This window comes from Mus musculus, chromosome 11, assembly GCF_000001635.26.
Source record: "Mus musculus strain C57BL/6J chromosome 11, GRCm38.p6 C57BL/6J".
Taxonomy (NCBI): Eukaryota; Metazoa; Chordata; class Mammalia; order Rodentia; family Muridae; genus Mus; species Mus musculus.
In genome coordinates, this window is record NC_000077.6 from 17,158,649 (window position 1) to 17,179,699 (window position 21,051).

Below are 21,051 nucleotides of genomic sequence, written 5' to 3' on the forward strand. Positions count from 1 at the left end.
TACCAACTTATCTTTTCCTCTTAAATATAACTTCTTTCCATGGACTTTATTACCTACTGTAGTTTCACTTCTATAGTAAGGCAACTGCCACCATTACGGACATACCCTTACTACATGGACAACAGGGCAGTCTGTCTCGTAGTATTTCTCTTAAAGGCTTCTTTCTGCACCAGCTGCAGGGCAACCTAGAGGTAGTGTCTGTTGGAGTGGGAAGCAATCCCCCACTCTTGTCAGTGGCTCCCAGGACCTAAGCTGCAGCTAGCTTTGCTTCTCCTATTTTTCCAACTGCGCGCTTGACTCCACAGTGTAGACTTGCCCGTGCCTCGCCATAGTGACATGGTGTCACCCCCCAAGAGCGACACAGCCCTGTGGCAGGTCCTGTCATTCTCCCCATTTTCTCCTCCCAGGAGTCTTCCTCCTGCCGGCCTTCCTTCGGTCACATGACAGGAAGCGCGGCTCTCCCAACGTCAAGACGTCTGCCCCCCCATCTCCATGTCCCCCGGCGCACGGTACGCAAAAAGCGCTGGCGGAGCGCTAGCGGGGCTCTGCGAGCAATCCGGTTGGAGAGCGTGTGCACGGCAGGGCGCGGGTTCCCGGATGTCAGCCTCCCGCAGGCTCCGCCCCGCCCCGCCCCGCGCTCGCTCCGCCCTCTGCGCGCCCTGTTCCGTGCCTTGAGGTTGCGGTCAGCGCGAGCCGCTGCAACGAGTCGGGGCCGCCTGTGAGCGTGAGGCTGCAACCCTCTCCTCCCGCCGACGCATCTCCAACCGGGACTCCGCCCGCCTCGCTCCGGGCCCAGGCCCCGTTGCACCCCGCCCGGCGCCGGACAGCAAAGCCGCCGTCGCCGCGTCCCGAGGATCCTACAGCCGCCGCCAGCGCCGCCCGCCGAGCAAGATGGTGAGACCTCGGTTCCCCGGTCGCGCGAGGGAGGGCCCGGGGCGTCCTCTCGGATAGAAAATTCCAGAGGCCTGGAGGGTGCAGGTGCTGGGTTTCAAGTCCTCGGCTACTTGCGCGGCCCCCGGCTCTGCGCGCTCCCGGGCCGCTGCAAGGCCCTTGCAAGCCCCCCAGCCCCTGCGCGCCTCCTCCGGGCCTCCGCGCGCCCCCCGGCCCCCTGCAAACGCCGGACGTCTCCGCGCTCCCCGAGATTCGCCGCCCCCGCCCTCCGCACGACCCTGGGCCTCCGGGCGCCCACAGAGCCGCCGCCCCCGGGCTCCTAAGCCCGTGGGCCTCCGCGCAACCCCGGCCCCGTCGCCTGTCTGGCTCGTTCGGCCTTTTCTGAACCCCGGTCCCGGGGGGCTGCGCCCTCGCTACCCTCCTCCACGTGAAACCCACTTTCCGCCCCCAGATGGGTTTCCAGGTTGGGTTTTCTGAAATCCGGTGGAAATGATAGTGTGCGGCAAATGGCGCTTTATGTAAGACCCACTTCTCCAGAGTTGTGCTTCCTCCCACTCACTCCGCATTTTCCAGCAGCGAGCCTTGGCAGGGATCCTTCCACTTTCTTGCCTTCTTCGCTCGTTTTCGCATTTATCTCTCTGCTGTTTGCAACCGTAGGGGATTTTTTTTTTTCCCGAGGCCGCTTTTCTCTGCGTTGGTGAACATGAAAGGGCCAGCGTGTATATTAGCTAAGACACCGGGCCTAGAGAAATGCTCATATTGGTTTGTTAATATTTTCTTAGTATTTTTATTTCTGTTTTTCCGGTGCTTGTGGTAGTTGTTTTTGAACGATGGCGATTTAAATTTTCCCTTCCTTACTTTCCTATTAATCCGTAGGTGGAATTCACCATGTAGTATTTCTGGCTGACGCTAGGGGTGTGCCTCCTGCCTGTCACCATAGCCAAGAAATCTATGACGCCTTTAGCTTGTTACCTTACTGGTTCTGTAGCTTCACTGGGCCTCCGTTTCGTCTTTGCAATCAAGAATTGTGTTCACAGACAAACATAGCTGCACTGCGAGTTATATGTCATTTAGTTAAACAGGATACGGGATTGTGACACTTACTGTAAACATCTTTTCAGTACATATCAAAGAATTTCAGGCGGATTTGTGATACTTAGACTCTTTAATTGTACAATACCCCCTCGCATGTAAGATTTAAGTGCTTCAAATGTGCATTGTTTACTGCAGTTGAAAACCGATTAGGTGGTGGTGGTCAGAGAAACTGAGGTTAAATATTCGAGTAAGTCAGCTTTTATTTGAAATATCGGGTTTACTGGCATCGTTAAGACCCACTAGAGGGGCAGCTTTATTAAAGTGGTTCATGATTTTGGAATGTAGAGGATTTTTTTTTTCCTTTATTTAGGAAGCTGTTCAGATGATTTGGCTCCTTGAAGGTTATAAAACTTAGCCTTTTCTACACCATTGAAGAGCATTTAAAAAGATCGTGTCTGTTCACAATAGAGTTGTAATACTTTGAAGTTAGGAATGGCACTTAATATTTTTTTGTTTGTTTTGAGGCTGTTTTTCTCTGGAGCTCATTGGCTGGCCTGCTTCAGTTTCAGCTCTTGCGATGTATACCATCCCCTTATATCAGAGTAACTGATGAAGAGGCCAAGTTCAAAATAGACCTCTCTTCCATCCTCAAGCTTATACTTCAGATGGGTACCTCAGGGCAGTTAAGAAGTTTATTCTTGTATCATCTACAAACCTGCCAAACTGGGATATTTTGTAGCAACACAGTAACCGAAGCTACGAAATGTAACGGAATTTGGGAGCTGACAGCTTTGGGCCTTAATGGAACTTTGTACGTGTTTATTTGAAGATCGGGGTCTATTGCAGTGATTTTTTTTTTTTGAAAAAAAATTAATTTTAACTATGTATATATGGGGGAAGGGTGTGTGGACAAGAGTGCAGGTGCTTTAGGAGACCAGAAGAGAGCTTAGATTCCCTGGATTCTGAGTTACATGTAGTTTTGGATTTCACATAGGTGCCAGGAACCAAACCTAGTTTCTGTAAGTGTGGTGTGCGCTCGCTTGCGCTCGCTCTCTCTTGCTCTCTCTAGCTCTCGCTCTTGCGCTCTCTCTCTCTCTCTCTCTCTCTCTCTCTCTCTCTCCTTATTCTAATTTGTACTGATGGTACTAAAAATTAGGCATCTGTGTTGCATGTTCTTTCCCAAGGCTGTTCCCTCAGACCATTGACTTTTTTTGTTGTTGTTTATTGAGACATGGTTTCTCTGTGTAGCACTGACTGTCCTGGGCCAGGTTGGCTTTGAACTTACATACATCTGCTTGCCCTTGCCTTATGAGTGCTGGGACTAAAGGGGCATGCACCACCACCATTGGACAGCCCACTGACCCTTAAATTCCTTATCTTTTTGTGACTATTTCCTAGTCAGTCCCAATATTTTAAGATTCATTTTATAATATCTGATGGGTCATTATTATTTTCTTGGGTTTTGTGTGTGTGTGTGTGTGTTTGGTTTTGTTTTTTTCTCTGGCTTCCTTTAAAACTTTCCCAGTTCACATTTGCCATTCTCCGTCTTTCCAATTCTGCCCTGACATAGGGACAGTCTTGGTGTGATCCATACCATATTGGTTTGGAAGTATCAAGACCATGTGAATAACTTGGTTTAGCCATATGGAACATTGATTAACTGAAAATATGTTGGGCTTCATGGTGATCTGGGTAATTTTCCAAGCTAAGCCTGCATTTCTGGAAAAATTCATTACCTTAAGAATAGCTAATTCTTAGTAGATACCACAGAATTGTTAGATTTTCATAATGGATTTTGTAGTTTTAATTTATTTTCTGATTAATTTAAATGGTATTAAATCTCTTATGGAGTTGTCTGTATTCATGCACACTTGGATGTATGTGTCTGCTTGTGCATGTGTCTGCATGTGCATATGTCTGCATGTATGCTCATTCACAGCCTTGTAGAGGTCAGAGGTGGGTGTTGGGTGCCTTCCTCAGGCGCTCAACACCTTGTTTTGTTTTTGAGGCAGGCTCCCTCACTGAACCTGTTTGATCTATGCCGTCCAGTGAACTCTAGGACCCTCCTGCCTCTGCATCCCAGCACTGACACTACAGGTGTGCTCTGCTCCATCTGGCTTTTTACATGAATTTGGGGGAGATCAGAACTTGGGCCCCAATGTTTGTGTGCCAAGCAGTTTATCAGCTGAGACTGCCCTGTAAAGGCTGATTCTGACAAGTGTTTTATTTGCTGCTTTAAAAACAGTTAATTTGAGTCTGGTATAGTGGCGGACATCTCTAACCCCAGTACTTGGGAGACAGAGGCAGGTGGATCTTAAGTAGTTCAAGGCCAGCCTGGTCTACCTAGCATGCTCCAGTTGGGCTATAGTTAACTCCATTTGCTTCATGAGTCAGTTTATCCTGCCTTCACTCTATTTTAAAACAGTTGAGCATTAAGAATTATGATTAGGTATATTATAAGATCTGTGAGTGCAGAACACCTAGGAATTTTTCCGCAGTCAGGTTGTTTGTATCTTAGTTGCATTAGATAGTATGGATTTGGGCTGTTGAGACATCCTGGCAGGTAAAGGTGCCTTTCTCCCCAAGTTTGATGACCTGAGTTTGATCTCACGTTCACATGGTGTGAGAGAATGGATATCTGAAATTCGTCTTTGGACTGCCATGAGACCTTCACTCCACCACACACACAAATAAACAAAAATCGGTACCGTGGATTTTCTTGTGTGTATCTATATGAACATTTCCGTAAGTCTTAAGACCATTTTAAATTTCAAAGCAATTTTAGTCATTTTTAGCTTTTTTTTTAATTAAAGTTTCCATTTTCATGAACTGTGCATCAAATTAATTTTATTGCCAGCAGAGCTAAGATTTATACATATTTGGAGGAAGCAGTTTTTTCCGCTCATTTTTTTTCCAATTGTGGATGAGAAACTTAAAATGGATCAGGTATGAGATACAGAAGCCAGCTAAGAATCCGTTGACCGTGAGAGAGATGGGCAGTATGAGGACTAAGTCGGGTTGGGACTTACTCCTTCGGGAGAGCTAAGCAAGACTGATTGTGGACTTTAGTCTGGGTAAAGCAATGGGGATTCATTCGTACCAATGAATACCTGTAGACTCAGTCTGTTGGTCACTGCTAAGTGTTCTCTTTGCTGCAGAGAATATTAAAATCGGTTTTCTTGTCTTGGACAGTCAGTGGTTATGAAAGAGGATGTCGTGAATGCTATAGACCAAAGTTTGACAGAAATGGAGCAAAGAACACCATGACTTGGAAAGTAGATAACGCTTCGCAAATAGAGTTGTGCTAGGTCTAAAAAGATTATCAGGGCTGCAGAAGAGAGGTGAGGGCATCCCAGCAATGTTTCATAGCCTGAAGGTAGGAAGAGTGGGTGTATTTAGAGTACTGATTCCCAAATGTGGCTCTGAAATCAGCAGGGTCCCTAGTTTGGCAGTTTGCTGTGTCCTACGCTACACAGCCTGCAGTGAGCCAAGCCATTCAGTGCTGGTTAGGCTGTTACTTATCTAAATTGTAGTTGGGTCTGATAATCTACTTAGCATTAACAATGTGAACATTGAAGACCTGATTATGATCTCTAAGCAGAGTCAAGGTGAGTAAACAAGGCTGTGATTATGGCCTGCTGTGCCTGCTTTAGCAAACTAAATGTGGGGTGCTTGTAAGAGCAGGTGGGGGTGAGGGCAAGTTTAATTCAGATTGGGGTGGGAGGAGTCACAGCCTCCTGGAAGACTAGGAGCTGTCTTCAGAGGATGAGTGGGCATTCACAGTCATGGAGGCATGAACCTAGAAAACTGTTCAGGGCCCGGAAGTGCAGGCCTAACATGGTTTTCTCGGGATTTTTTAATTTTATAGGAGTATGTTCAGTGCATGCCATACTTTTATTAACCATATGTTAAATCTTAAGTACTTCTGTTAATGATTGTTTGTTTCACACCAGTAGTGTTCAAGAAGTTAAACTAGACATTTACTTTATTATAAAATAGACTTGTGGTAAATGGTTTTTGCTTGGATGTAGGCAGGCTAGGTTGGATCACGGTGTTCACTAGATTAGATTGTTAAATGTATTAATATTTATTATACTTTCAACTTATGTACGGTGGGGTTTATCAGTCAGTTAACTCCATTGTTTTAAGCATTAGCGTCCTTTTTAAGCAGTAGAATGACATTTATTTTTAAGAGAGACTACTTTGTAGTTTGGTTGTTTTAATAAGAGGTAAATGTAGACGTGGGAATTAACTCAGAAGTAATTATATTAAAAGTGAAGCAGCCACTTTTCAAGTCAACCTGGAGGCCCTCAGAAGAGTTAAAAGTAGCAATGCCCAGTGAGGAATGGTGTGTGCTGCCTGAGTTCTGTTGTCCTCTGACCTGCACGTGTGCGTGATAGCATGCATGTACACAGGCACACACATTACATTAAAAAACAGAATTATGTGATATACACTCAAGAGTGTACACATAGCAGAATCTAAGACAGCGTGCTGTAAAGATTTTTACGTATGTTTGTTGCAGCGTTTTCATCAGCAGTTGGATGAGTAATGAAAGTGTGGTGTGTATATTTCATATATACACAATGATGTGTTATTCACCAGTAAAGGAGAATAGAATCATTATTTCTAGGATGGTGGATAGCATTGGAGCTTGTCATGTTATACTAAGAGCTAGTGTAGACAAGAAGTATCTTTCATAGGTAGAACAAAGATTTAAATTACTGGTTCTCAGCCTTCCTCCTGCAACCCTTTAATTTGTGATAACCCAGCCATAAAACGCTACTTTATGACTATAATTTTGGTACTGTTAGGAATCATAGTGTAACTATCTGATATGCAGGATATCTAATATTTGACCCCTGGGGAAGGATCATGTGACCCCTAAGAGGTCACGACCTGCAGGTTGAGAAACACTGGTTTAAATGACTGCTCGCATGCCTGTGTGTGTGTGTGTGTGTGTGTGTGTGTGTGTGTGTGTGTGCCGTGAAAGTAGAGGAGACAGTTTGGGAGGGGAAGGGATCAGCAAGAGGATGAAGAGAATGGGCTAAGATGAGAGAAACACATGAGCAAGTATTACAAGATTTTTCATGCAGTCAAAGTAAGTAATACATATACAGTGACATAAAAGTAATTGCAGTAATTCATTTGAGAAGTGCCTTGGTTAGGGCCAGCACAGTTGTGATGGAACATCATGACACTAACTTGGGGAAAGGTTTTATTTTGATTATACTTCTACTTCACTTGTTCAGGGAAGTCAGGACAGGAACTCAGCAGAAACCTGGGGGCAACAGCGACGACAGAGGCCATGGTGTCCTGATGCTTACCAGCTTGCTCCTCAATGGCTTGCTATAGCACCCAGGACCCTCTGCCCAGAAGCGGCAGTGCTCAAAATGGGCTGTGCCCTCCCACATCTAAATGGCCTACAGTCTTGCTCGCCTATAGCCCCATCTTATGGAGACATTTTTCTCATTGTAGCTTCCCACCTCAGATGACTCCAGCTTGTGTCCAGATTGTCATAAAACTAGCCAGCATAGGTTAGGACCTGCACTTCCAGTGCAGGTGGAGAAGGAGAGCTAGATGTGTATATACTTAGGAAGATGAGAGGAGTGGGTCCTGCTTTGGTGCCTGGGTAGGTGGTATATGTATTATTCAGGCACAGGTTTGAGGAAGATGATTTTCTTTGCCCCAGTTACTCTGAACTGCTTACAGATGCTTAGGGTGGGATGGAGCTTCATATGGTGTTTGTTTTATGGGTTTTTTTTTATTTGTTTATTTTGGGTTTTTTTTTTCAACACAACCGCTTTTAAAAATTAAAAACTGAGCATGTGATTAAACACTTTTAATCACAGTACTCATGAGGGAGAGGCAGGCACATCTCTGACTTCAAGGCCAGCTTGATATACATAGTACTCACCCAGAGAGGGCTATTTAGAGACTTCCTCTCAAAAAAAGGGGGGGGGAGTATATAAATTACTTACAGTGCTAATAGGGGATATGTAAATTTTATATGTGCTTATAATTTTTCTTTTATAACAACAACAGAAATTTATCTCCAGTTCAGAGTGAAGTTTTCAGACACTGGGGTACAGTAGCTGGCCACCGCTCTGCCTTTAACACTTTTCTGCTTCTTATTTCACTTAGCTCATTTTCTTATTGTCTTCAGTCCACTGCCTCTCTGTGAAGTCTAACTCAGAGGTGGCAGCTATAATGTGGTTGAATTCTACTTAAACTTAGACTCTGATTTCAGTTCCTGAAACGTGGCAGTGGCGTTCCAGGAGCTCAGCAGCACAGTGTGTGGCCTAGTTGTATGAAGGAAAGCCTGCTACAGTCCTTGCTGTGCGCGTATCTCGGGGAGTAGAGTATGGAGGCTTAGACCTCTAAAGCCACCAGCCCCAGTACAGGGGTCCTGTGCGCATGCCTTCTCACAGGCTATACTTTCAAATGTTACCAACATAACTAATTTGCTGGTTAAGTTTCAACACAAGAAACTTCTCAAGAGGCCATCTGCATCCTGACGTTCTGCTCCCCTTTCCCCAGACTCACCCTCTTGGTCCTAGGTCTCTACCTGGTTAGCATCAAAGTCCAAATCTCAGAAGTCCAACTCTGAGTCTCCTTAGAAGCAGTAGAAGTGCAGTTGAGCATGCAGTCATCCAAGGCAGGTTCTTGACATTGACTTACTCTCCTAAAGTGCAGTGCTGGGAGCTACAGAATAAACATCCCATTTCAAGCTCTGGGGCTTCGATTTCATGTCAGTTCTGTCCAAGCTCCATGAAATCCTAGAACATTGTTGTGTTCTTTGTAGCACGGATGGCCGTTTGCTCTGGTTTCTAGTACCTTTTCATTTGTCTTTCAGACCTCACCAGAATGGCTTTAACTGGGTGTGTTTCTTTTTAAAGCTTGTATTTTTTATTGTAAGGCCAGAAGAGAGCCTCAGCACTGATGTGGTTGCTGGGAACTGAGCTTGGTGTGTCATCGAGCTTGGTGAGCCTTCTCTCCAGCCTAACTTTGCATATTTCTACCAGCATTCTGGTTAGGACCTCTTAATCACTGAGAGTGTTAGTTTTCTTACAGCTCTCTGAGCCTCGACCTACAGTAATGAGGTTAATCTATTCCCGAAGGCAGGCTTCTTACCTAATGCCTTTTTAAGGTCCTTTGTAATACTGCAGTGACAGTTACAGCCAGGTTTAGGAAGGAAGATCAAGCATAGTACTGTGTTCTATACTGCAGAAGTTTCTCTTAGGTAGTGCTGGTCTAAATTGGTTATATATTTCTGGTGGCAATACTCTATAATTACTAGCATGGGGTGGGAGTTGGGAAAGATGTGAATTTAGATTCTGGCTCTGGCTTGTTGTTGTTGTTGTTTTCCTTGTGATCCTGAATAAATATCATAAGCTGGCTAGACTTTATCTAAAATAGGAAGAACTCTATTTCCGGTAGAGTCAGTGTACATTGTCTGGAAGTCTAGTAGGCAGTCATTTAATGTATTTGGCTCTTCATTCATTGTACTGTTGAACCTTCCTGGAAGTTTTTTTGTTTGTTTGTTTTGTTTTTGTTTTTAGATATTTTCTTTATTTCCATTTCAAATGTTATCCCCTTTCCTAGTTTCCCCTCTGAAAACCCACTATCCTGACCCTGGCATTCCCCTATACTGGAACATAGAACATTCACAGGACCAAGGGCCTCTCCTCCCATTGATGACTGACTAGGCCATCCTCTGCTACATATGCAGCTGGACCCATGAGTTCCACCATGTTTTATTTGGTTGGTGGTTTAGTCCCTGGGAACTCTGGGGGTACTGGTTAGTTCATATTGTTGTTCCTCGTAAGGGGCTGCAAACCCCTTTAGCTCCTTGGGTCCTTTCTCTAGCTCCTTCATTGGGGTCCCTGTGCTCAGTCCAATGGATGGCTGTGAGCATCCACTTCTGTATTTGTCAGGCACTGGCAGAGCCTCTCAGGGGACAGCTATATCAGGCTCCTGTCAGCAAGCTCTTGTTGGCATCCACAGTAGTGTATGGGTTTGGTGGTTGTATATGGGATCGATCCCCAGGTAGGGCAGTCTCTGGATGGTCATTCCTTCAGTTTCTGCTCCACACTTTGTCTCTGTATCTCCTTCCATGGGTGTTTTGTTCCCCTTCTAAGAAGGAACGAGGTATCCACACTTTGGTCTTCCTTCTTGAGTTTCATTTGATCTGTGAATTGAATCTTGGGTATTCGAGCTTCTGGGCTAATATCCACTTATCTGTGAGTGCATATTTGTGTGTTCTTTTGTGATTGGGTTACTTCACTCAGGATGATATCCTCCAGATCCATCCATTTGCCTAAGAATTTCATAAATTCATTGTTTTTAATAGCTGCGTAGTAGTCCATTGTGTGAATGTACCACATTTAGTTTTTAAGAGTTCTGTCCTCCTGGGTTCTGTGAGTAGTTTTTCTAGCTGCTGTTCTTTCACCCTGACCACCATCAGTATTTGTTTCTAGATTTTCATCTGTCCTTTGGTCCAAAATTCTTTTGTATCACTTTCCCATTTTTAAATCCCAAATACTATAAAGAGACAAATCTTTAACATAAATACTCGAGAATCATTTTTGGTGGTGGTGGTGGTGGTGGTTGTTATTATTAGAGATGCTCACTCTTACAGTAAAATGGTCTGGTCAAGGCTTTTTCTCTGTGTCATTAGTTCTTAAGCTATTAGTCAGGCATGGTGTGCAGTTCAGACCGTACTTATTTCTGGAACACAGATTGGCTTAATACAAGGAAATGAATGATATTGTCAGTGCAGTAAATTTTTCCCCCATCAAGTAATGACAGCTGAATCCAGGGTATGCCAGTATACCTGAAAAGAGCAAACTACAAAAGAATGTGCTACTGTGTCCAGTACAGAAGAACACAGTGTACTGTTTGTTTAGTCTACTTTCTTCCATGTGGCTCAGCTTTCATGTCAGAGGGATTTATCTCACAATTCCCTTAGACATTGCAGATCTCCTCCATGTTTGCATACTTAGCTTCAGCTAGCCCTCACACCCCTTCAGTTATTGATATGTGCCTTTACAAAGCTATCTATCGGATTTATTATCCAGCACAACTGTACCTCTTAGGATTTGTGTTCTTATTAGTACTCCAGCTATAGAATGAAAGATTTTGAGAGTCTACTTTCCTGAAGACCAGTCTCCCTAGCTCCCCAGGTGCTGGAAACTGAAGTGCCTGCTGCTGCACACACTAGGCAGGCACTGACTCAGCTAGGCTGTGCTATTTCTAAGGTATAGTTTTAAGAACATGTGAAGGCTTTAGGGTTTTGGTGGGGTGGGGTGAGGAGTGTATGTCATAATAACAAAACTATCCTGTAATCTAGGTCTGCTATTAAATTTCCTACCCATCATCTCTGTCACAGTTGACCTTGTACTGTTCTGAAGCCAATGCTTAGTTTCTTTCTTCATTCACTATTTACCGTGTTGCCACAATTGTGCTGGGAAGAAAGGCTAGTGTCTTTCTATGGTCAATTAAAAGTTCCTGTTTCCCTTCCAGATCTAAACTTCACACTCCTTGTATAGTGTCTGTGCTCTGACCCTTAACTTCTTGACATTCTGATCTTTAACCAAGTCCGTTTCTCAAACGCCTCATCCTTTTCCCTTTTTTGGTGCTTTGTTTGTACTGATTTCTCAGTGTGGTTTGTTTGCCTTCCTCTTTGACAGAATCTGTCCCAGTGACATTTGATAAAAACTACTCAATTCCCCAGGATAATTAAAGACCAGCTATTTGTAAGTTACGTTCTCTAGCCTGTTCTGTGTTACAGTATGTTTAGCTGCCCTTCCTAAGTTCTGGTTCTTCTAGGGCAAAGGGCATTTTTATATATCTAGTCCAATGTAATACTTCTTCTCATGGAACGCAGAGACGCCAGGAAGCAAATTACACTTGTTGTCTCTGGTTAGGCTGGCTTATGCACCTCCTATATGGAAATGTCTCCATAGCCTTCAGACTGTTTGTTAGGCACACTAGGAAATTTGCCCCAGAGGAAAGTGCTGTTGATTCTGAAAGTTAGAGAAGTGTTTTGCTTAATGATTGTTATGTATTTGAATAAGGAGTTATATATGAGTGTTATTTTTGTTTATAAGTAGTAAACTCTTCTCAGTTTTTAGGAAACTATGAATAGTGATTTTTTTCATTTAAGCTGTTTTTGCATTATCTACACAAGACGAATTAAGTATAATTCTATCTTTGATTTCATTGAGCAAACATGTAATATTCACTTACTACATAGAGCAAGCATTGCCAAATACAAAGATGGGGAAAAAAAAGAGAGAGAGGGCAGTGTTAGAGACGTCCATAGCATTTTAGGAGTCAAAGCACACTAGGAGGAAAGTATTAATAAAGAAGAAAACAGTACTGCAGTAGCTATATCTCTCCTAGGCTGATGTCTCTGCTTGCCCAGTTTGCACTTCATATGCAGCAATTTGTGAATTTTGCTACATTGATTCTAGTTACATTACTCATGCAGTGTATAAAGTCAAGTAATCCTTTAAGTGCTGAAAAAACACTTCACTCTGTTCCATAGCCTCACTCAGTTTCAAGTGATACTCTGTAATGTACCTATGCTAGCAGCCTTGGGTTTGTTTTGCTTTGCTTTTCTCCCTCCCTTTATAGCTGTAAAATACCACTTGGTGATTTAGAGAGGGGTGTGTGTGTTTGTGTAAGTTGGGTATCTAATGTATTTAATGAACTGCAAAACTTATTACATTTTTTTAAGAGGACCCAACTACTCAAAAGCAGTATATAACACTGTTAGGTTTAGTTTCCATAATCTTGTCTCTATCTGTCTGTCTGTCTCTTTGATTTTTTTTTTTTATTGACATTTCTATGCATCTTAGTTACTTTTCCTGTTCCTGATAAAATTCCTCAACAGAAGCAGCTTAATGGAGACTGGGCTGTTCTTGGCTCACAGGTAGAGTCCATCTCTTTAGAAGTCAAGGCGCAGGCAGTCTACTCAGGAGAGAATGCTGCTGCTTGAGCATAGTCAGCTTTTCCTTTTTACAGCCTGGTCCCTAAGTGTAGGAAGTGATGGCCCACACCTTTAGGAGCTCTTCCTCATTTAGTCTAATCAAGGGAATTCTTCAATCAACTGGTTGTCTCCTAGGTGTTCCCAGGCCCTGTGACATTAGCGTTTTACACACAGTGTGTGCCAGAAGAGCACAAGTGTGGGTATATGTGCGCTTCTGGAGGCCAGAGGTTAACACTGAGTCTTTGCCTGGATTGCTCTGCACCTTAGATGTTGAGGCCTGGGATCTTGCCATTCAATATAGAGCCTCCCTACTGAGCAAAAGCTTTTTAACCCACAGAGTCATCTCTTCAGCCTACATAATCTGCTTTTATCTCTGTGCAGCCCTGTGTTTCCACAGCACACTGATTATTAAAGTAGAAAATGTATCGATTCAGTATTTTTGGTTACAAGTATCAAGGTGGTTTGAACAGTAAGGAATGTTAAGAGCCACAGAGTTACAGTGTGGCTTATTTGCCTCTTTTGAAGGCATAGACCATGTCTCCCAAGCTCTTCTGCCAGGAGGGACACACTGTCACCTCCAACACTAAAGTGTGGGAAATTGTCTCCTCCACTTTGTTTTGTCTTAGTAAAACCCATGCTGCAGTTCTTATGGTAGGCTTTTCCCTTGGGTCTCTTGTTTTTTTTTTTCCCTGCCTCTTTTACACATGAAAAAGACCCAGTTCCTGTTCTGAAGGTCAAGTTCTTGTAACCTGGTCCTAGTTTATTTTATATCACCAAAGGCTGGGCCTGAAAGCACTGTCAGTTACCTCTTTGACCCTGTGCTTGATGATCTGAATGGCACTCTACTGCTGAGCTTATGGTGAAACCTGCAGCTGCCTTTCAGTGTCTTACTGTGTTTCGTCATCTCTGCCATAGCGCTGTCCATCCCCCTGTGGTCGCCCTCATCACTAAAATGCTGGACCAAAAAGACCAGCATGACAAGCATGTGGAAGTCTGGTGGTGGAAGTGTAAATGCTGTGATTGGGAGACAGCTCATCAGTTACTAAACATACAGTCCCTATGTGCTCTGCGCATTCCAGTTCATATGTGTCATTCTTTTGTTCCTCTGCAAGTGGCTTTAGCAAAGTGTTCTTGTGCTGAATTATGTTATATGAACCAGAGTGATAGCTGGGCATGGTGGTTCATGTCTGTAATGATCTAAGCATTTCAGAGGCTGGACAGCTTTGTGAATTTGAGGCCAGCTTGGTCAAGACTCTCTCAGAAAACCAAAAAAGAATCAGTATTTTTTTTTTAATTGTTTTAACAGTTTTGTTATTGGATATGCCACTTTATTTATTCATTGGTCAGGTCTTCCCTCTTCCTCTCTCTAAGAGTCATAAAGAAGAAAATTTATTCATGAATGTTCATAATAATATTATTCAGTGTAGGCAAGAAATGGAAACAGTCCAAATGTCTGTTTTGACGGATGAATGGATCAATGTGATATAGCCATATAATGAAATATTACTAAGCATTAAAAAGACACATACTGTCTTAGTTAGGGTTTTATTGCTCTGAACAGACACCATGACCAAGGCAACTCTTACAAGGACAACATTTAATTGGGGCTGACTTGCAGGTTCAGAGGTTCAGTCCATTATCATCAAGATGGGAGCATGGCAGTGTCCAGGCAGGCATGGCGCAGGCAGAGCTGAGAGTTCTACATCTTCATCTGAAGACTGCTAGCAGACTACTGGCTCCTAGGCAGCTAGGATAAGGTCTTAAAGCCACATTCTCTCTAACAAGGCCACACCTACCCAAAGGCCACATCTAGTTGTGCCACTCCCTGGGCCAAGCATATTCAAACCACCACACATACTGATTCTTTTACTGTATATCTGAGGCTGGCCTCATACTGGCAATCCTCCTGATTCAGTTCCCAAATTCTGGGATGACAAGGGTGAGCCACCATGCTTGGATATTGTGTTGGTTTCATGTAGCCATTTTGAATTAATCTTGGACATACTATGCTGAAGTAAGAGCCAGTTACTTACTGTATATGTTCTCATTTACATGTTATAGCCAGTGTGTGTTTAGAGCCAGGAGGTAAATCAGTGCTTCCCAAGGGTGGCATGAATGGCATCTGGAGGACTACGAATGCATAAACACTTTTCTGATCCCTTCATTTTCCTGAAAATGGCTTAATTTCTTAATATATAAATATACACATGTATATCACAGTCTTATCTATTGATCTCTTCAGGATCCTTCTAGCCTGGCCCCATTTCCTTGCTATTAAGAATAGACGACCAAGAAGCATGAATGTACAAGCATATCTGTGATAGTTTAGGAAAACTAGGAGTGGTTTTCTGGGTCATATGATTTATGTGTGTGTGTGTATGTATACACACACACACACACACACACACACACACACACACACTTATTTTGTTTTTTTCAGACAAGGTTTCTCTGTGTAGCCCTGGCTGTCCTAGAACTCATTCTGTAGTCAGGCTGGCCTTGAACTCAGAAATCTGTCTGCCTCTGCCTCCCAAGTGCCGGGATTAAAGGCGTGCGCCACCACTGCCCGGCTGATATTTTTTGAGATGCCATCATACTGATCTTTGTAACATTGTACTGGTTTGCACCCTACTAGCAGAGAACAAGGGTTCACATCCTTGCCTACATTTGTTGTTCGGTTTCTTGATGCTAGCCATTCTTAACAGGGTGAGGTAATACTCTTGGCATTGTTTTAGCTACTCATGGTTCCATATGAGTTCTTGGATTTTTTTTCCCTAGTTCTCTGAAGAATGGCATTGGCATTGTGATGGGCATCAGTTTGCATTTGGATTACTGTTGCTCCTGTGGTCATTTACAATACTGATTCTGTCGTCCAGGAGCAAACAAGTGCATCCTGCTGTTTTGAAGTTTGTATTGTAGAAGTCTTTCACTTCCTTGGTTATGTTTATGCCTGCACACTTTATTTTTTGGGGGGAACTATTATGAAATATATCTGTTTCCGAACTTGTTTCCCAGTGAGTTCATTGTATATCTGAAGGCCGCTTGCTGACTTTCATATATTGGTTTTTGCATTCTGCAACTTTACTGAAAGTGGTTATTCGGAGTTTTTTGTTTGCTCTCTAGGGTCTGTTAAACAGAATTGCTTTGTCTACAAACAAGTAGGGTCATTTTGATTTCTTCTGTTACTTTCTCTTTTATATCTTCCTCCTCCATGTTGTTGTAGTTAAGATTTTGGGTACTTTATTGAGTAGGGGAAGAGAGGGAAGGAACATCTCTGCTCCAGATTTTGGAGGAAATGCTCTTAACTCTTCTCCATTTAACATGGTATTGGTTACTGGCTTGTTCTATAGATTCTTTATTATTTTGAGGTATGTTCCTTCTACTCTTAGTGTCTCTAGGACTTCTATCACGAGCATTTGTTGAACTCTGTCACCCTTTCTGCATCCATTGTGATGCTTTCATGATATTTGTTCTAACTTTATTTGTACAATGTAATATTATATATATAAATTTATATGTATATGTGTATATATATATATATACACACACACACACACACATATATACACACACACATATATATATATATATATATATATATATATATATATATATATATATATAAATTTGCATGTGTTGAACCAACCTTGCATTTCAGGAATGAAGTCCACTTGGTCATGATATATGATCATCTTAATGTGTTCCTGAATTCAGTTTGCAAATGTTGTGTTGAGGATATTTGCATCTCTGTTCTTCAGGCAAATGGATCTGTGGCTTTCTGTTTTTGTTCTCTTTATTTCAGTGGTTCTCAACCTTCCTAATATGTTGTAATCCTCTAATATAGATCACATATTGTGGTGACCCTCACAAACATAAAATTATTATTGTTGCTACCTCATAACTGTAATTTATCTGCTGTTATGAATTGTAGTATAAATACCTGTGTCTTCTACTGATCTTAGGCAACCTCTATGAAAGGGTTGTTTGGCCCCCAAAGTAGTTGGGAACCCACAGGTTGAGAACAACTAATTTATTTGGTTTCGATGTTCGAATGGTACTGGTTTTGTGAAATTAATTTGAAAGTGTCCCTTCCCTTTATATTACTTAGAAGTATTAGTATTTTGGTTTTATTAGCTTCAAAATTAGTTCACGTTTTGTCTCTATTGTTGTATGCTGGCTGCTTAACCTTGTTACCCCTACCTATCTGAAGGATAGCTTGAAGAATAAGTGGGAATATGAGTGTGAGGTCCATCAACAGAAACAGCATTTCACTTTGTTTTGTTTTGTTTTGTTTTGTTTTTTGAGACAGGGTTTCTTTGTGTAGCCCTGGCTGTCCTGGAACTCACTTTGTAGACCAGGCTGGCCTCGAACTCAGAAATCCGCCTGCCTCTGCCTCCCGAGTGCTGGGATTAAAGGCGTGTGCCACCATGCCCGGCTCACTTTTTCATAGTAAATGTTAGTGTTCCCTCTTTCCATCCATAATTATCTTCACAGAGTATTTTCTACATCTATCTATAAGCTCATTACTTTACTTTTAAAATGTTTTCATTTAGTTTTAATGTAAACGTAATTAAATTAATACATTTGGAACATCTGAAGGATTTTAGGACATTTTAAGATTATCTTTGAAGAACATCGTTGGGAGGGCCAGCAAGTTGTGTCTCTGTGAACTTTCTTATATAAAAGCTTTGCTGCATCTGACAAATTAAACCAACAGCTTACACATTTGGATCCTGTTCTTAACTCCTGACATTTAAAGCCTTGTGCAGCAATTACCTGTATGTAGTGTTTGTTTATTATTTTTTGAGTTTGTTTAATTATGTTCCTAGACAGATTGATGGTTGGCATGTGGAGGAAAGACCCACTTGGAAAGTCATCCTTAGTGGTTTCCTATTTAGGAAAGCATAGTTCACTGATAAGAATATTCAAGTGTTTGCTACTGAAGATCTTGGGGCACTACTATAAAATATCCTCTAAGAGGAGGAACCTAGAATGCTGCCGCCTTATTTTGTGTGGCTGGTAAATAAGAAAGTATGAGGGCTGGAGAGCTTAGTGGTTAGGGCTCCTACTGCTTTTCCAGAGGACCTAGATATGATTCCTGGCACCCACATGACAGCACTCGGGAGGCAGAGGCAGGTTGATCTCTGAGCTCCAGGAGAGCCAGGGCTAGCTACAGATGAGAAAAGCTGTCTCAACCAAACCAACCAACCAACCAAAGACAGTTCACAGGGAGGAAGGGAATGGATAATGTGAGTCATTTCTTCTTGTCTAGCAAGCAGCATAGTTTACAGTTATGTATCAAAGTCTTTTGTGCTGTTGCTTGTAGTGTATGAGTCATAGAAAATCCACAGTGAAAAGAAGATGGGATTTACTGCCTCTCTTTCCTAACCTCTTCCTACTTAAACTTTTTCCTTAATTTGTTTATAATCCTATTATATGAATCCCATTAATAGGTGACATATTAATAAAATGAGAATATTATAGAATAAAGCAGATTTGACACACTATTCAAAACTCTACCATTGAACCATGTTCAATTGGATTAGGGTTTTCTTGTTATTGTTTTTGATTGTTTTAAAATAGTCTTATGTAGGTGAGGCTGGCCTTGATCTCTTGATCTTCTGGGTTGGCCTCCCAATTGCTGATATGCTGGGATTATAGACCTTAACCACAGCCCCCATGTGCCCCCCCCCCCGCACTTTTTCTTTTTCCCATTTAGTTGATTTGCAGTTGACAAATTTCTCTTTTTCAAATCTTTAAGCTTTGTATGTTATTCTTTTTGATTGATGCTTTAGTTTTAATTTTACTTTATTGTGATTGTTTTGAGACAGGGTCCCACTGTGTAGCTCTGACTGTCCTGACACTTGGTATGTAAACCAGGCTGGTCTTAGACTCACAGAGATACACCTGCTTCTGCCTCCTGGTTGTTGAAATCAAAAAGTGTATGGCCCTGTGCTGACTCCTTTTTAGTTTTGAAAAAGTCTCAGCCGTGTTTCATAGGCCAGCTTAAGCAACAGGCTCAAGCGATGCTCTTGCCTCAACCTCCTGAGCACTGAACCACAGGCAGGTTCCCTGCCCACTGAGCCTGGGTTCATGGTGGTGTTAGTATGTTTTAATGAACTCTCCTTTAGGTAGGAATTTCAGTTATCAAAGTTGCATCTTTACTGAAAGACTTTTACCTGAGCCTAGGTTCTATAAGTTCTTGACAGAGACACAAAAACCATGGCTATCCATAGACAACTTACAATCTCAGAGTTATGTTTTGGGGAACAGTACTGAGAAGAGTTTATACTTTGATCAGACCTACTATACTGCAGATATGTGTAACACTTTTGTTTTTCCTCACAAGGTGTACTGTTAAGGAGGGACAATAGTGGACTCTTGTCTTTATGCAGAAAAATATCTTAGAATATTAGTACATACATCAGTTTAATCAGGTGTAAATTTCCGTAGTAAAAGTTACACCTAGATGTAATACCATGAAAGAAGAGTCAGGGTGCTAGGGATTAATCATAGTATAAAGACCTAAAGTATGAATAAGTCAGAGTAAAATTAAGGACGTAAGTAGCTCTCTTCCCAAAAGGAGTAGTTCCTTGGAGTAGATCATTGATTCCTGGCTCTAGGATAGGAAAACGTAATGTGGTCAACGTGTTCTGAACGATGTGTACATATTGGAAGGAGGAGGGGCCACCCAACGAGTAGGAACAAATGCTGCCCAGATGTGAAGTGGTTTAAGTATCAGGTTAAGTGTTATTGATAAGTGATTATAGCTCAGGGTCCTAAAATTCATGAGTCTATGCTAAGAGTAATGGTTGTGCACATCTTGAATCCCAGCACTTGGCAGCAGAGGCAGGGGGAGATCTGAGTTCAAAGCTAACCCGGACTACTTTGTGTTCCAGATCAGCTAAGACCTTGTCTCAAGAAAGAAAAAACCCTTAATACCAAACAAGTCACATTGGAAGAATCATAAACTTAGAAAATTGAACATTTGAGATTTCTCTGGTTATCTCTATACCTCATTTTTTTTATTAGGTATTTTCCTCGTTTACATTTTCAAGGCTATCCCAAAAGTTCGCGGTACCCATCCCCCCAATCCCCTACCCACCCACTCCCCCTTTTTGGCCCTGGCGTTCCCCTGTACTGGGGCATATACAGTTTGCGTGTCCAATGGGCCTCTCTTTGCAGTGATGGCCGACTAGGCCATGTTTTGATACATATGCAGCTAGAGTCAAGAGCTCCGGGTACTGCTTAGTTCATATTGTTGTTCCACCTATAGGGTTGCAGTTCCCTTTAGCTCCTTGGGTAATTTCTCTAGCTCCTCCATTGGGGGCCTTGTGACCCATGTCAGCTGACTGTGATCATCCACTTCTGTGTTTGCTAGGCCCCGGCATAGTCTTACAAGAGACAGCTATATCTGGGTCCTTTCAGCAAAATCTTGCTAGTGTATGCAATGGTGTCAGTGTTTGGAAGCTGATTATGGGATGGATCCCTGCATATGGCAATCACTAGATAGTCCATCCTTTCGTCACAGCTCCAAATTTTGTCTCTGTATACCTCATTTTTTAATTGGGTAATCTGGGCTGTTGTTGTCTAATTTCTTGAGTTCTTTATAGACTTTGAATATTAGCCCTCTGTCAGATGTAGGGTTAATGAACATCCTTTCCCAATCTGTAGGCTGCTGTTTTGTCCTATTGACACCGTCCTTTGCCTTTCATGAGATCCTGTTTATCAATTGTTGATCTTAGAGCCTGAGCCATTGGTGTTGTGCTCAGGACATTTTCTCTTGGACCAATTCATTCCAGGGTATTTCCCATTTTCTCTTCTATGAGATTCAGTGTATCCAGTTTTCCTTAGGTTGAGGTCCTTGATCCACTTGGACTTGAGTTTTGTGCAAGGTGATAAATATGAATCTATTTTCATTCTTTTACGTATAGACATACAGTTAGATCACCACCATTTGTTGGAGATGCTTTATTTTTTCCATTGTATGGTTTTGGCTTCTTTATCAAAAATCAAATATCCATAGGTGTCTGGGCTTATTTCTGAGTCTCGATTCCATTGATTTGTTTCTTTACTAATACCATGAAGTTGTTTGTTTTTCTTTTTGTTTGTTTTTTTTTTTTTTAATA

At 42.3% G+C, this 21,051-nt stretch overlaps 1 protein-coding gene across 1 annotated transcript in view; it reads left to right on the forward strand.

Moving 5' to 3' along the window:
* Window positions 1–649: 649 nt before the first annotated feature.
* Ppp3r1 (protein phosphatase 3, regulatory subunit B, alpha isoform (calcineurin B, type I)) overlaps window positions 650–21,051 on the forward strand; it is a 41,083-nt gene continuing 20,681 nt past the window's right edge. Inside the window, exon 1 of the mRNA NM_024459.2 lies at window positions 650–894. Within this exon, the coding sequence (NP_077779.2) occupies window positions 892–894 (3 nt within the window). The 5' untranslated portion in view covers window positions 650–891. The remainder of the gene's footprint in view (window positions 895–21,051) is intronic.